The 15549-nt window shown below is 35.0% G+C and overlaps 1 protein-coding gene across 1 annotated transcript in view; it reads right to left on the bottom strand.

Moving 5' to 3' along the window:
• LOC126844003 (probable G-protein coupled receptor Mth-like 1) overlaps nucleotides 1–15549 on the bottom strand; it is a 29752-nt gene that overhangs the window by 9499 nt on the left and 4704 nt on the right. The window contains exon 2 of the mRNA XM_050581842.1: nucleotides 448–526. Coding sequence (XP_050437799.1) covers nucleotides 448–526 — 79 coding nt within the window. The remainder of the gene's footprint in view (nucleotides 1–447; nucleotides 527–15549) is intronic.

Genomic DNA, 15549 nt, shown 5'->3' with positions numbered 1-15549 from the left:
TTTTTTTACTTTTATTAAGACACAGGTATGGACGGGGAGTGTAAAATACACGAGGCCCCCGGACACATCCTCGGGCTACTATATTATTAATCTATATAATAATAATATATACTTATTATCTACACGCAGTGTATTCTTTTTGTATGACATAAATAAATTATCACGGCTCGTTCGATGATGGTGAAATTAGTGTTCTGGCCAACCGATTTCCGTTTAAGCACCTCCTCATACGTACACGTTATAAGCTATTCCATTAGTTTTCGATTCAAGCCTTTGAGTATTGTATTGTTTTACCGGCATTCAACGATTACATCGTGAAACGACATTTTTTTTAAACATTTATAAAGTAGGCAGATATACCGAAGGCGGAATACCCGATAGTACATTAGGACCATGGTATAGTGTATTATCATACATATTCATACATATGTATACATGTTCACTCACCTAAACGTCCACCATATATTAAAGCACATCGTGTTGAGCCAGAAGAACGCCGCCAGAAATACAAAATGCATTACAATAGCTGAAACAAAAAAAACAAAAAGTAAGTAACATGATAAATTACACCGAGTCGAGCCTAAAGTATTTTTTTTACAAGGCCACATCCGTATTATTAATTAAAATTTCTTGAACGAGGTAGGTTGTGGTAACCTAGTGGTAACTGAGTTTACCATGAGTACATGGTACTAAATTGTAATTCAAGTTATGGTACTAATTTGTCTAAGCTAAAGATATATACATGGAAACGAAGAACTTAAAACGATGACTATCAAACCATTAAATCCAAAAGCTATCAATATTTTGGCCAACTGGATTATTGAAAATTTGTTATTATTTTAAACGAAAAACGTGCTGAAATTATCAGCATCTGTGCTGAATTTTTGTTTCAGTACCTGGTTTATATTTTGTTAGCTATATAACTTCATCAAAACCGTTCACGAACCCACTAATTTGCAACGAATCGTTTTATCATATTATGATAACCGGTAAGGTGTCTTAACCACGGTTGGTTTGGTAAATGGCTAGTGGCAACAAGTTATAACCAATTTTTCGTTTACAAGTGCAGTTAATAGCATGGAAAATTATTACTTCAGTATATGCACAATGAGCCAAACTGTTATCAATAACAGCATTTTTTATTTCCTGTGTTATATTATTTTAACTTTGGTTGGTACCCACTTGTTTCCCCCGTTAAAAATAAAACTATTGGAGAAACCTTCGCGACCACCGATTTTGTTCGCGAACAGGAAAAGGTATATCTCGGTGTGTCTGGAATTTGCATTGACCATATTATTAATTATATAAACGCGTGATATCGTTAATAATTGTTTAAGGTTTGTATACGCCGCACGCGTACGACATTGTTGTATATTTGAAACATTAATAATAATAAAAACAATAAACCATACAAATATATAATATACCTATACTGCACACGCTGAGGTATGCGCTGCGGTTGTGCAATCGTTTATGTGCATACGGATGGGAACAATAATAATAGTAATAAGATTAAAATCAAATAATATACATTTTTTTTTAACGTGTAATTCATTACACCGAATATACAGACACGTTATGTGCAAACCACGCACAATATGCACATTATTGTCTGGCTGGGCTTTCGTTTTTCGAGTTAAGCGTAATTATTGGTTTTTTTTTTTTGTTGTTAAATAGGCACAATTGAAAAATTATATAACCAATCCGGCAATCGAAGCTGAACATTATGCTGGGGCGACTTATGCCGCTCCGTATCGACTTGGTGTATAAATCGAATAAAACAAATGATGATGATAATTAATTATTTTTAAGAAGAAGTACGAGCAAAGAAAATAAATTGTATGATATTTTTTAAAAAAAAAACTAGTGGTACGTATAGGAGAAAGTCGTACATATATATTATGTACACTGTAATGGATAGAAGTAGGTTTGCTTTAGGTATAAAACGTGTGTGTGCCAGCGTTGCCCGGGGAAAATGTCGGAAGCCGGTTTGCTAGAGAGGCATCAATCGCATCAGGAAACTCGGTCAACTGGTCGGAGAAAAAAAAATAACAATAGGTCTGTTGTAATTAAAACGTTTTCTTGTCCCGGAAAAAAAATAATATAGCCAATAAAATAATCCTAAGGCGTTATATACAATATGACTACTGCGGGATACATTTTGCGAAATCATACAACAGGTAGGTATATATTTTTCCGTTAAGAACGCGGAATCGGCCAAATACGCAAGAATGGTTTTTTTATATACATAATATAGGGCTTACGCGTTATATAAACTTTGGTGTTGTTTATTATTTTTCATTAAGTAGGCAAGTGGAACAAAAAATAATGGAATGTTTCACTACTAGTAAGTGTCGCGGTACTATTCTACATATGTTAAATAATAAATAAATAAATAATAATATTAAACGAAATGATTCAAGGGCGTACGCTCGTTATTTATTGGATTTACATTATCTAAAGGTTCTAAAATCGAAAATTAAGAACAAAATAACCGATTTATATAGCACGTTTCGAAAAATGTTGAGCTTTTTTCTATCAAAATGGGCGTTTCTATAGAAGTCGAGATAATTTTATGCTCGAAGTTAATTACTTACTCGCATTGTGGAATAATAAAGGTTCTGAATTTGTTTTTATTATCTTCCTTAAAACCTCAGTCATTACTTATATCACGAAAGTGGACAATTCAAAGTCACTGTGATAAGCAAAACGATTAACATAATTCATTATAATTCGTCGAGTTATTAGCCTATACGTTTTACATGTGATAAAATAGTGTACAATAAGGACAACTTAATTTATAATACACCAAACAATAATGTATTCTGTCGTGAGGTTGACCCATCGAGGCAATTTTTAAATTGTTTTTAACCGAGACAGAAATAATTGCAAATACAGTATAATACAGGTTATTATTTATTTTACCTAATAATAATAGCCGTACAGCTGAATATAATAATACACCGTATGCAATATATTATGTATACCTACTATATTTTTCTCAACGCTCACCTACATCGTGTGAAAATTGTATATACCTATTTGGTATCCGGTTACCGCGGTTACGCACCCGTGCCGGTGAAAGGTAGAAATATATATTTTTTTACTGTCAACAGCTAAATCGCGCGATTCATGAACTTGTAACAATATAAAACATTTTGATCATAGTTTAGTATTTTGTATAGTGTAACAAGGCGCACGAAGCCTTCTAAAGGACCTTGTGGTAGGCGGTGGTGATAGTGTATTTCACCCACACCGTAAATTTAGTATATGTTTTATGTTACAAAGTGTGTTTGTCTAACTATAGATGTCGAATAAGGAAATAAAAATAAAACAAATGTAATCTGCTCGACTCAAAAGCGCAATACCCTAAATAAATGACAATCTACGTCGTCTTATCCAGAACAAGTCGTTTAGAAAGTTTAGACTCTTCGTTATAGGAGTGAGATTTGTTTACAGCCAGACCTCTTCAGTCCTCAGAATATCCTGTTTACAGCCAACGCGCCTTTTAGATTAATTTCCGAATTCCTCGAAAGAGGGATCTAGATTTTCTCAAGTTTTCTGCCCATTGGCGCCAGCGCAGCTCGTTTATTATTTTTTATCTAATCTAATTCGCACAAAAAAAAAAAAAACGTCTACACGATAATAATAATAAAAAAAAAACAATAAATCTGAAAATGGGCGTCGGTACATTCTTTTTTCTTATCGGTGACCAATATTGCGTGCTGTTTTCTAAACTTTAAAGAATTCTTATACTTCGATATAATATTATATATACAGGTATGTTCATAAATGCAACCTTTCACTGATATACGACTAGTTGAAACGGATAAATCACGACTTTGTCAGACAACTCAAAGGCGCGCCTTCTTCAATGATCTATTTAGACTCAAGATAATTGAACATTTCCATCCCCTTATCATCACAGCGTATAGCGTATTTCCAGCACGACCGAATGGGGCAGCACGCGTCTGACATCAAAATTATTAACCCTCATGTGGGTGGCAAGCAAAAGCCATTAATTAAATTATTTTTCAATCAACCGGTGATCTTTACAAATTATAATAAACAAAGTAACATTAATGATCACCCATAACGTTATTAGATACAATTGAGAATTTTTAAGCGAGACGGTGGCCTTTGTTCGAAACTCCCTAAAAGGTAGGACAAACAAGAGTTCTTGAGTTTATATAATTTGATATTCAATTAAATTGTTGTTCTCTGTTTGCCGGGAGACAGAATATCGCCTCTGTCATTATGTTATAATATATATTCAGGTGTCAAGTCGAGAATATTTTAATGTATACGAACAAACATAAAATGGTACAACTGAATTTTCGGTGGTGTTCAATTTTTCAATTAATCTGACAGCTGCCACCAAAATATGTTTTAACTTTTTATTTTAAAAATAGGTAACTTCTATGAGCAACGGCAACACAATAAGAGATACGAATAAAGGGCGATTATATTCGTTCATTTTTGTTCGTTATATGACTTATAAATTTATTTGCTTCCCACGCGCAAACGATGCTATACGACTTGACGACTAGACTAATGCTGCGGTGGTGCTGCCATGACGTTTCCTTCTTGTACAAACAAGATGAAAACTTTTCTTCATTATGATTTGTCTTATCGGACACACAATAGCCAGACGGACCAGTCACACGTCAACGGATCCATCACCTCTCATAGCCAGGCCGACTGACGCGGACATTCCTGGACGGTAATACATACGGCTGATGATGGTCTGCATTCTTGGACATTTCACTCAGTGTGTCCAATTTTTAAGAAGGGTAATAAATCAAATCGGCCCTACCGTACGGTAGTAATGATTTGAAAATAATAAAAAAAAATCTCCTGGGGTCAACGGCGGAGGACACACGTATTTACCCAAGTATCCTAATTAGGGCACACCGCGTCCGTGATCGTCTCGTGTACACGACGCATTTTTACACGTGCTCCATCGCAATACACCGCTTCTTATCGGTCAACTAGTTATTCCATTTTCGACCATACAATACTACAATAATGATATTATGTGTGTGCCCGCGTGGAGACCAATAATACCCACACCCCTTGGAGGACGTGTCCAAAACTAACGGGGAAACAATCGTGATAAGCACGCGCGCCCACCAAGCGTGGTGCGTAACCGGCTACATACACGATACATTACACAATGTGTCGTTGTACGCTGGTAGCCTCCCGTTTAAAAAATTCAAAGTAATAATAATAAAAATTGTCTTCGGGTTCGACAACCCGTTATAGTTTCGATACAGCCAGTCGTGAAGTCGACAGGTTGTACAATTACACGTAGCCGGATTAAGCTTAGGTGTCTAAACCCACCATATGCTTGACCGCTGGGTGTCCAAACATCTATTGATCCGTCAACCGTGCGGTAATAAAATATATGTTAATGGCGTACGGTCAAGAATATAATATTATCGTTTGTCGAAAGAAAACTCTTAAGCGAATCTAACATTGGAGTCATAATGCTTTTTGTCAGCGCAGATTGCAGAACGCTATTGTTTATACATGGGATTGACGTTCTACCTTTTTTTGATTCCCCTCTTCTGAGATTTCAATGACTCTATCATTTATACCTTTATAAAACATTATTTTATTATCTATGGTAAGACAAATATTATGGATGTAGAAGAAAGGACCTACTAGAGGAAGTTTTAATGATTAGTTTAATTTTTTTTTATTCGAGTGCATGTACATCAAAGCGTTTATCTATTAGGGCGTTGCAGGAGTACGTTACAGTTTAAAGGAACTTTTAGGAGGATAATTTGTTTGCAAATGCATAATATTGTACTAAGTATAAGCGGCCCCCTCTATCTATGGTGAAGAAGTTCTGGAAAACAATTCATATAATATATTATAATTGTCGACATGTTTCAATAACAACTAGCATTTTTGTTTTTTTTCTTTTCATCGAACAATCGCGTACTTCGAGCTGACTAAACAGTATAAATGAACGTTCAATACACTAATAAGTACTAGTTACTACTGTTCCCAGCACACAAATTAGTAACTACAATATATTGTACAATTACCCGGTACCTCCTACAAGTAACAAATGTTATCTGTCTATTGGTGTACAGGAAAAATAATTTAAAAAACGGGTTGGTACATACTTATAGACATAAATTATGAGGGTGTTGATACTACAGAAACGAGTCACCACGAATCTTGTGGGAGACCTCGTAAGATACAAATGTCCGATAAACAGTTCAGTATAGTTTTATGACTCGAGGTCGACGACTGACCGTTTTTTAAGGATTTCACTCGAAACAATCACGTTTTATTACAATATATAAAAACCGAACTTTTATAAGCACCACATATAATATATTATTTTTATAATTTTCAAGAGTTCGGTTTGTACCAGCGGCAAAACTTTACTGTTTCTATAAAAGCAGCAGCAGCCACCGTTAACGACCAGAACCCGCACTTGGCGGTACCTTAAGAGCATAGTTTTGCAATACCGAGAACCTGGCGCAGAATGTCAACGGGGTTCCATCGTCTCGGTAGTAAAAAAAAAAAAAAAAAAATGTACATGGAAAAAAACACAATCGTCGTTGGCTACCGTACGGCGGACGAGAAACGATGTTATTACATTTGGAATAACACATATTGTATTATTTTTTGAGCTAAAGAACGTTACATATTATAAACGCAACGGGCGAATTCCATCGTAGGTTCTTGCAATAAGCTAGAGCAAAAGAACGAACGAGTTCCGAGAAACTGAAGATTTCTGCAAGGAGATGCTTTCATCAATACAACCGTTCGCCCATCGAAGCGTAGCGAATTTTCGACAAAGAACGGTAACACGGATTTAGGGTTTGTGCATTTAAAATCATTTTCGTACCATGAAAATGTATATTATAGAATATTATATAGGATTTAGTGCTGGATATTCTATTGTAAACGTATGTCTCCTCTCTTTGTACCGTTAAGAAATAGATATATAACCGTGACGCCAAATGGACATTTTCCATTTGAACTACAACTTATTCGGAGGCAATTTTAATAGCGATTACAATACACTTAACGGCGAAAGGGCGAACGGCGGCGGCAGAGTTCAACGACGGCCGGCTAATGTTGTAATGCAGGTACAAGTACTGAGGAATAAATTTCGAAATCGCGTAAAAGACAAGTATTATGATGATAATATTTTTAAAATGATGTCGCGCTCTTTTGTCTGGATACCTATTTTGGATGAATATGTGTGATTTTTTTCAACGCAATAATATACAGTGTTAGGTATATTATTATTCAACCGCTATCGAGAGAGGTCAATGGTATAGTAACGAGAAGAGCTGTTTTCGGAAAAGTGCGAGTAACGCACCATTGTTGTACAAAATCTGTCCCATACACAACCTGCAGCAGCTGATACAGATTTTTTGGTCAAAATATTTCGGTTACATAATAACAGTAATGACACTATTTTTTAAGTTACGTACGAGTGATCAAGCGTGTTGGTATTCCAAAACTATACAACAATAATATATATATATATATATATATATATAGGTATACCTGTATTATTGAAAAATAAGTGAACTGAAGCCATACAATATTTTTATACACAGGTGGGTACGACTACCGTGCAGATGATGATATTATCGACTCGAGGTCGAAAACCTCTCGCCGCTGGTGGTTGTGCGATTTAGCATTTTTTTGTACACACCATATTCTCCGGCGATTAATTACTACCATCCAGCGACTAATGATTTTACACATTTATTATTATATGCATAAAAGTACGTGCCTAATTATCTTTTTTTTAAATTAGACAGTACACCATTATTAAGTCGTCGTACATATGCCATAGATTTCCGGAAAATAACCAAGAAAAACTAAAAATATCTTAAACGCGGAATAAAGACAATTAAATTATAAAGTTCAGTTCCAAGTTTCATTAATCAGACTAATGAACCAACCCACGCCTGAGCAACATCTACTGCGGTTGTAGATTTTATAGTCGAGATAAATTATGCTATTCGCACGAATATAATTCATTGAAACGATTTTTTTAACTTTTTAACACAAAATAAAATCTAAAATGTTCTTTTACTCTATGAATGTGACACAAAAATAACACAAACAAGAGCGCCGAACTAGCCTGCACACGATTCAATAAGGATTAAACTTGCGTTTTTTTTTTTGTAAAACTATTTGATTGTTCTATGACTGTAACCTACAGATAAGTAAGTAATGTACAAAAGTACAATGACGGCCAATAATTGTTGCATTATATATAATATAACTACAAAATGGCTAATCGGATAAACACGTGCAATGTGATGTGTGTATAAACGTAGATATGTATGTACGTATAACATTTTACACGACTACTGTATTTAGTTGTCGGAGCAGCAATAAAATAAAAAAAATTCAAAACATTTGTAAATTTGAACTGCTGAAGAAGAATGAATATTTCACAAAAATTTACCAATAGGCCGTGTGCGAACGGCGGCGATTGCAAGACAATGGACGTGTAGGAATAAAAGAATTCCGGCGACATTACTGTTATTATTATGTTGTCATTGAAAGCAGCCGTCATGGAGGTCGGCCATGCATAAAATATTATGCACACACAACGGTGCGATGGCCCCCGCAGAAAACGAAAAAAGAACGTTTAACACGTCTCTAAAATATATGTTGTTATACACCTACTATGATAACAAAATTATAATATTTTAGTGTAAAAATCACAATAGAGGCCTTTCTCATACATGGTTACATGGTGACACCTTTGCTTCATCTGTCAGTTGCCAGGTCTTATTACTTGACCTGCAGTGTCAATTGACACGTATGGGAAAAGTCCTATTCGCCATGTACCCCACAACGGATTAATACTGATTGAAGCTTAAGAATGTACAATATAAATGAAGAAAATAATCTTCGTCCGCTCTGTTGTAGACATAAAGTTCATGAATCAATTTAAATTTAACCACTACACGTCATAATTGAAAGCCACAGTGTATGTTGCCAAACGCATACGGCGAACAGTTCTATGTCAATAAAGAGTTATACATACATAAACGCGACAGTTTTAATAATATCCATGTAGCAGTAGATATCCATTAGGCGGTAGATCGCAAACAATAAATCGAAAAATGTTCAATTCAGTTTAAATTACAAATGAAAAAGATAAATATATAAAATGTAAACGTCTTATATTATTTAACAACTGGTATTTTGTGCATTAAATTGATAAAGAAAAAGTGAACTATTCCAAATAGCATGACTCGATTAAATTTTATTCAACACTTTTATTATTGAAAAAAGTGAATTTTTTAAATTCTGACGGAGAAATTCGAAAACTTTCTAATAAATAAGAAGCTGTTAGATGTATAGAAATAGTTTCAGAAGCGGTACGACTTGGGTCTTTTTTGAATCCAAGTACAAATTATTGAACATTGATAATTTGTTCATCACGGCTGTGGTCCATAATGAGGATTTATGTTAAAAAAGTATATTAAATACTAGAAAGTTTAAATTAGCACGTCATTTAGGCTAAACTTTCCTTCTAGTTACACCACCGCCAATTAAAAAAAAGAAAAAAGTTTTTAACTGTTAAACAAGTATAACTTGTTATTTCTTAAAACAAAATCTATTGCCTAAGATGCCAATAAAAATTAAACACTATGGTAAAGTACTTAATTTATACACCCATACAAGGTGTCACGCCGCTCTGACAGGTTTATTTGTAAGTGCATTGTATTATCGGTTGTATCGCTCAAGTATAGAATTAACATACGCCGTTTGTGCGGTCGTCGCAACCAGATTGTGTGTAAAGCGGAATTTTATTTTTTTCGGAAAACTGATGGCCAATTTACTCTATCACAGGCGCACAACGTCTGATTTACGACTAGGGTATATCAATCGTGCTAGCACACCAATTACACGGCATGCGAAAAAAGCGTCGGCGGTGACTATAAATATTATGATAATTTATTAAATATAATTTGTTGTGTACACAATATATCAGCTGGTAGATGCATGCAATGTTGGCAGAATTTAAGATGACTGTGGTTTTTTAAAAATTATACAAATATATATATATATATATTTAATAATTCATATTTGAAGCCAGAATAATATCATAAAACTATGTTGTGTGTGTTGACGACGCGATGAGACAGAGGCGTTACGTTATTTGCTTTGCCGTGACGTTGTGCTGGGCGCCGTTGCCACCACAAGAAAAGAAAAAAAAAGTTAACACATAAATAACGAAGACACACGCCGTTAAAGAACGGCCATTAAGACGGGTAAAAAAAAAATAAAGGGCAAGTGCATAATAAAAAGCATGTCTTAAAAGCACAACAATTAGGTACTAAATAATGATAAATAAGCATAGACGGCGTGGCTCGTAAATTCTATAATTAACTTGATACACGTTTTGCTATTTTTGGCCAACTAGCAAATATTTTTTTAAAAAAGTGGACCTTCATAAGTGTACAGCTTCCGCGCATAGACAGGAGAGTGACATAACACCCAACCCCTCAACTTAAATCCAAACCGTAGTGTTTATAACAATTTTTAACAGATTCTTCATTTATTTTAAAACACCATTATAATTAATATTATGTACTGCGGTACACATTTTAAGAAATTAACCTAAATTAATACAAGGTTAAATGTTACTTCTTGTATTTGTCCGCTTTCATCAAATAACATGTGTTCCTTTTACTTCTGCGTTCACCTTGTATATATATATATATGAGTAAACAATGTTTATTAAATTGTTGATTTATTTAGGGATTAATTTCTACAATTAATTTGTTTTGGTAGTTTTCATGAAGTTTCATTGTAATACGATTCAATATATTATACTCTTTTTCATTCCCTCTAAACAGAATCTTCTTCAAATAACTAATGACGGTATTTAAAGACCACTGACTTTATTGAATTTTTTATTCAATTGCATTTCCTTTTAATGTGCAATTGGTATTCATCAATGTTGGGTTTTTTTATCGTAGATAAGCAATTTAAATAGGTAACATCAAATAGGAGGACATTGTGTATAGTTTTACTATACAAATTAGTCATTGCATCACATGGTACACTCTTTATATTATTAGCTTCAATCATGATATTATCAAATGTTCAACGGCATTATGCATTCTAATTTACCGTATCGTAAAACGATTAATAAAAACAAAATTAAGAAATATTATCATCATTCGGTCTCAAACACTTCGTTTAATAAACCACACTTAGATAAGGTCAAGTATTGTAATGAAAAATATAATCAAAAACGTTCAAAGGTTAAAACCTTATAATAATCAAGAATTAAATAGGTACGTTTAATATCTAGCTCGAGTTGTCAAATCGGCGCCAATAATCGAAGAGCTATTTTGTAGTTAGTAATATAATAACACAGTAAATATTTAATCTAATTGTGACAATAAAGTAGACCCCCTTTTAATCAATCAATCTAGTTTGGCTTTTCACTGAATTCTGTATCATTTGAAATGTGACTCGCCGTGTACCAGGTGTACCTATACTTGGGTGTAGATGGTGCAAATAAAATCAAGTTGACACAATATTGAATATGGGTCACTATCAATAGACAAATAATAATAGCACAATGTACGACTTGTTAGAACCTATATATGTATAATAAAACCTATTATATAATTTTTTATCTTCATTCGTTGGGCTGATATCAAAATATTTACACTAAACTTGTCTGGCGTCAGAAATAACGTTATTTTCCTGTACTCCGTAAATGATCATTTACTAATTTTTCAATTATTTTATACATATAAAAGGATTTCTTTGATTCCAACAAGTACCTACCGAATAAACTGGAATGACATTAGCACCAAAAACAACTGATATAGTATAATATACGATTATATTTTAATATACATTTATTCGTTTGAAATAATTAATTATCATAGAAAGGTTTATATTATGTTCACATTTAAATAGACTTCTGATTACTATTTAATATTCGTCAATGCTCGATTATATCATACAACTTCAAGTCAATAATAATGGCACGTTGAGAGGCAACATTAAATTTTTTTTTTTTTGTAAGATACCGTTATTTTCGTCACGAAAATAACAACAACGGCTATTACTCTCTGATAAAAAAAATAAAAACGATAATTACTGGTTATCGATGGGCATTCTCGTTTGAACCGGTTTTGCATACGTTTTAACGATTCACTCAATTTTACACAGTTTTGGTCGAATCCATTTATAAGCCTAAATTTAGATAAAAATACGGTATTTTTAAAATCAATATTTGACAAACGCGCGGTGGACAATAACGACCAAGGTTTTGAGCGCAAACAAACAAGACGCGGTCACAACTCACAATTTCTCCGGCAAAACCGGTCATACTCGTGTGTACGGTGTGAATTCGTTGTATTAGTAATTTATTATTCGCATAATAGTAATATTCGAATCTATTGGCCAGTTTTATCATTTTTAACCTGACCGGAATGAATGAACAGTTCGGTATAACGGAAAAGAAACTTTCGCGCGCTAATGACTCATCCGAGGAATTTCCACGTTAGCCGCGCGGTCGTCTCGTTCGGCCTTCCCCTTCCTCGACCAAAACCGCTTCGCACACACACACATCATTATCGTTATTACTTTTATTATTAAATAGCTCATGGCGAAGAGATTATTATTATTATTATAATACATTTTTTGTCAAACGATTGTTGTGGTGTTGTTGTATAGCAGCAAACGGAACCGGACAGCGGCGGTGGCCTCCCGGAACGCGACCGGTGAAAGTGCATGTTTGGTTATTTTATACACACACATATATATATATAATAATAACAACAATATAATATAAACACTTGTAAGTTATATATTATGCATCATTACACACGCACGCAATATAGTTAGTAACGCGCGCCAGACGAAGGAGAGAGAGTGAGTGAGTTTTTTTTTCCGCGTTGTCCCGACATTACAATATGTATACAGCACATGCACTGGGGGGAATCGATTATAAAATCTTGTGCATACAATACGAATAAAATACTACAGTTTATTTTTTTGTATATACCTACACGAGCCCGTTCCATTGATAGGAAAAAAAAACGAAAGCCCGACGATTGTCGGAACAGCCACAGCTCGCTTGTAATGTATACACGCGTCGGATGTACAGATTGTTAAACGATTGCCCGTTCGAAGACAGATGGCTTCCGGGTTAGGGTGTAAAACACAAATGGGTAGTCGAAAAGTATAACAATCTATTAGTTTTCGGGGAACGCGTTCAAAACGTTGGTAATGATTAAGACATAGCAGAGGAGACGTGAAAGCGCAATGCGATGGCCAGTGGTGGAATGGAGACCGAACGTGAAGGTCGCTCTTGCGCCAATTACAATAATAATTGGGTTCTGGCCAGTCCAAAAAGAATTCTAGACGATTTTATAAACGTTGTACAATTTTTTTTTTTCGATTTTTCAAAGAAGGAAGAAGACATTTAGCCAAATTAAGTTGTACCTTCGGTATACGACTTCTGGACGAGACTACAAGTTCATATTATGGAACGTTCGTCGCGGTGACTGTTTAATAATAGTGTTATTCGCCTGATAAACAACCAAAAAAACATAATAAATATTATTCTTGGCTGTTATGAAATTTGACCTGATCGTCATTTAATGTTTACTCTGAGAGTATAATTATGTTTTTTTTTTTTTTAAATAAATGTGCGTGATATATTATAAACATGAATATAAGTGACCGCCAAACTAAAAAGTGCGCGTTTTTTGTTTAAAAATATAATTTAAAAAATATACATGTGTTATTATCATACTACTATCATATACGACGGAAGAAAATAGACTCAAGTAGTTCATTCCAGATGACCGGCGACAGAAAATTGCGACACATCCGGTGGGCTTAAAACCTCAGCCGGGGCAATAACAACAACAACATCATTAGTAATCGGTGAAATCGTTCCATATTCTGTACAATGGTACTCGCCTAGACCCTAGTGCACTACTATTATTGTAGAGTGTACAATATAATACAGACATAAATTATGGCGTTTGTCAGCGAAGGTGGAAGCACGCCGGATAAACAAATAGGTGACTGCGACTACATGTCATTAGCCGCATTGCTAACGGTGAAACAATGCGTAACGGCCAATATGGTTGAAAAGCTGATCTTGGTCATCGAATGAAAATAGTAAACACTAATAACCTCTGGATTAACACGTGACCTAATACATGTAGATACAGAGAGATTTACATTCCAACAGTTACAGTCCTATTTATGCTTGTGTTGGGATGAGAGTTTTTAAATCATTTTCATATTCATATAAGACTAGAAAAAACTACTAACAAAGGAATGTACTAAAATTCTGAACTATTTCAATTAGACAGGGTCGTTTGTTTTTCCATGATTTACCCGCCTAGCCTCCTATCCGTGTGACGATATGACATAGATAGAGGCAGGGTAGGTGTATACGCCAAAAATACACTATACATCCATCTTGTATAGGGGTACTTAAGCCGCATGCGGTAGTGACTCTGCCAATAACAACAAGTGTATATTATTATTATTATAATATTGGTACGTTGACGACCTGAGAGAGGCGGACGGGCCACCAATGCATTCTGAACCGGACCAATGCAATATATTATAGCATTACAAGGTATAATTATTACCGTATCACTGACGGCTCACGGCACCGAATGTGTATTATTATTATATAATATTTTATTATTGTAAGAATTATCTCTCGCGTGCCTCCGCTGACGTACATTGGCCGACACCGTGTGGTTAACGCCGGTATAATATATTATTATAATATTATATTGTACACGTTATAAAGGGGTCGGTCGGGTCCAATCGCGGTTTTAACGAATTACACGTGTTTTTTTTTACAACGACTGGCCGCCAACGACTACGATTATCCGAGGTCTAGCTCACCGGTACAATTATTATTTTAATGTATGTACACCAGAGCAGGTATTGTCTATGGCGGCGGCGGCAGCAACACCCGCACCTGGCGAAGACCGGTCGGATGTTACGGTTTTGTAGATAAGAAGAAGAAGAAGAAAATATCTATTCAACCGACCATCTCCGTGCAGAACGAATTAACCGTGCAGTCCTCTGTATATCGGATTGCAGGCCACAACCTTGGAACCGCCGTTTATATAATTAACAACAAAAGAATCGCCGCCAACAACACACCACCACCATCAACTCCACTACTTATGTCAGTACCGAATCAATCGAATCTATATGAATACCGTATAGCCCGACGACAACTGTCCGTATGCTTCCTGGAAGCAAAAGTCTTGTACGGCGGCGGCGGCGGCGGCGACGATGATATAATGACAAGGACGAATCGGTGCCCACGTCGGCTAATTCGGTTACAATAGTAACACAACGCTTTGTGTCGTTCTTTTGTTATTCGGCCAACCGCAAACAAAAACAGTTTTTCCGAAAAACAATTCCGCATTAACTTCGAAAATTCTAAAAACGATATTGTCATCCTGTAACAGAGGGGGGAATTTGAAGTTGGGAAACAAAACGAGCGAGAGGTTGTTTAAATTGCTG

Source organism: Adelges cooleyi, unplaced genomic scaffold, assembly GCF_023614345.1.
Source record: "Adelges cooleyi isolate 19-005CV unplaced genomic scaffold, UGA_ACOO_1.1 ACOO_flye_CR_arks_rails_tigmint_CR_PRNA_108, whole genome shotgun sequence".
NCBI lineage: Eukaryota > Metazoa > Arthropoda > Insecta > Hemiptera > Adelgidae > Adelges > Adelges cooleyi.
Note: the sequence above shows the minus strand (reverse complement) of the source record. Positions and strands in the feature narration are given on the sequence as shown.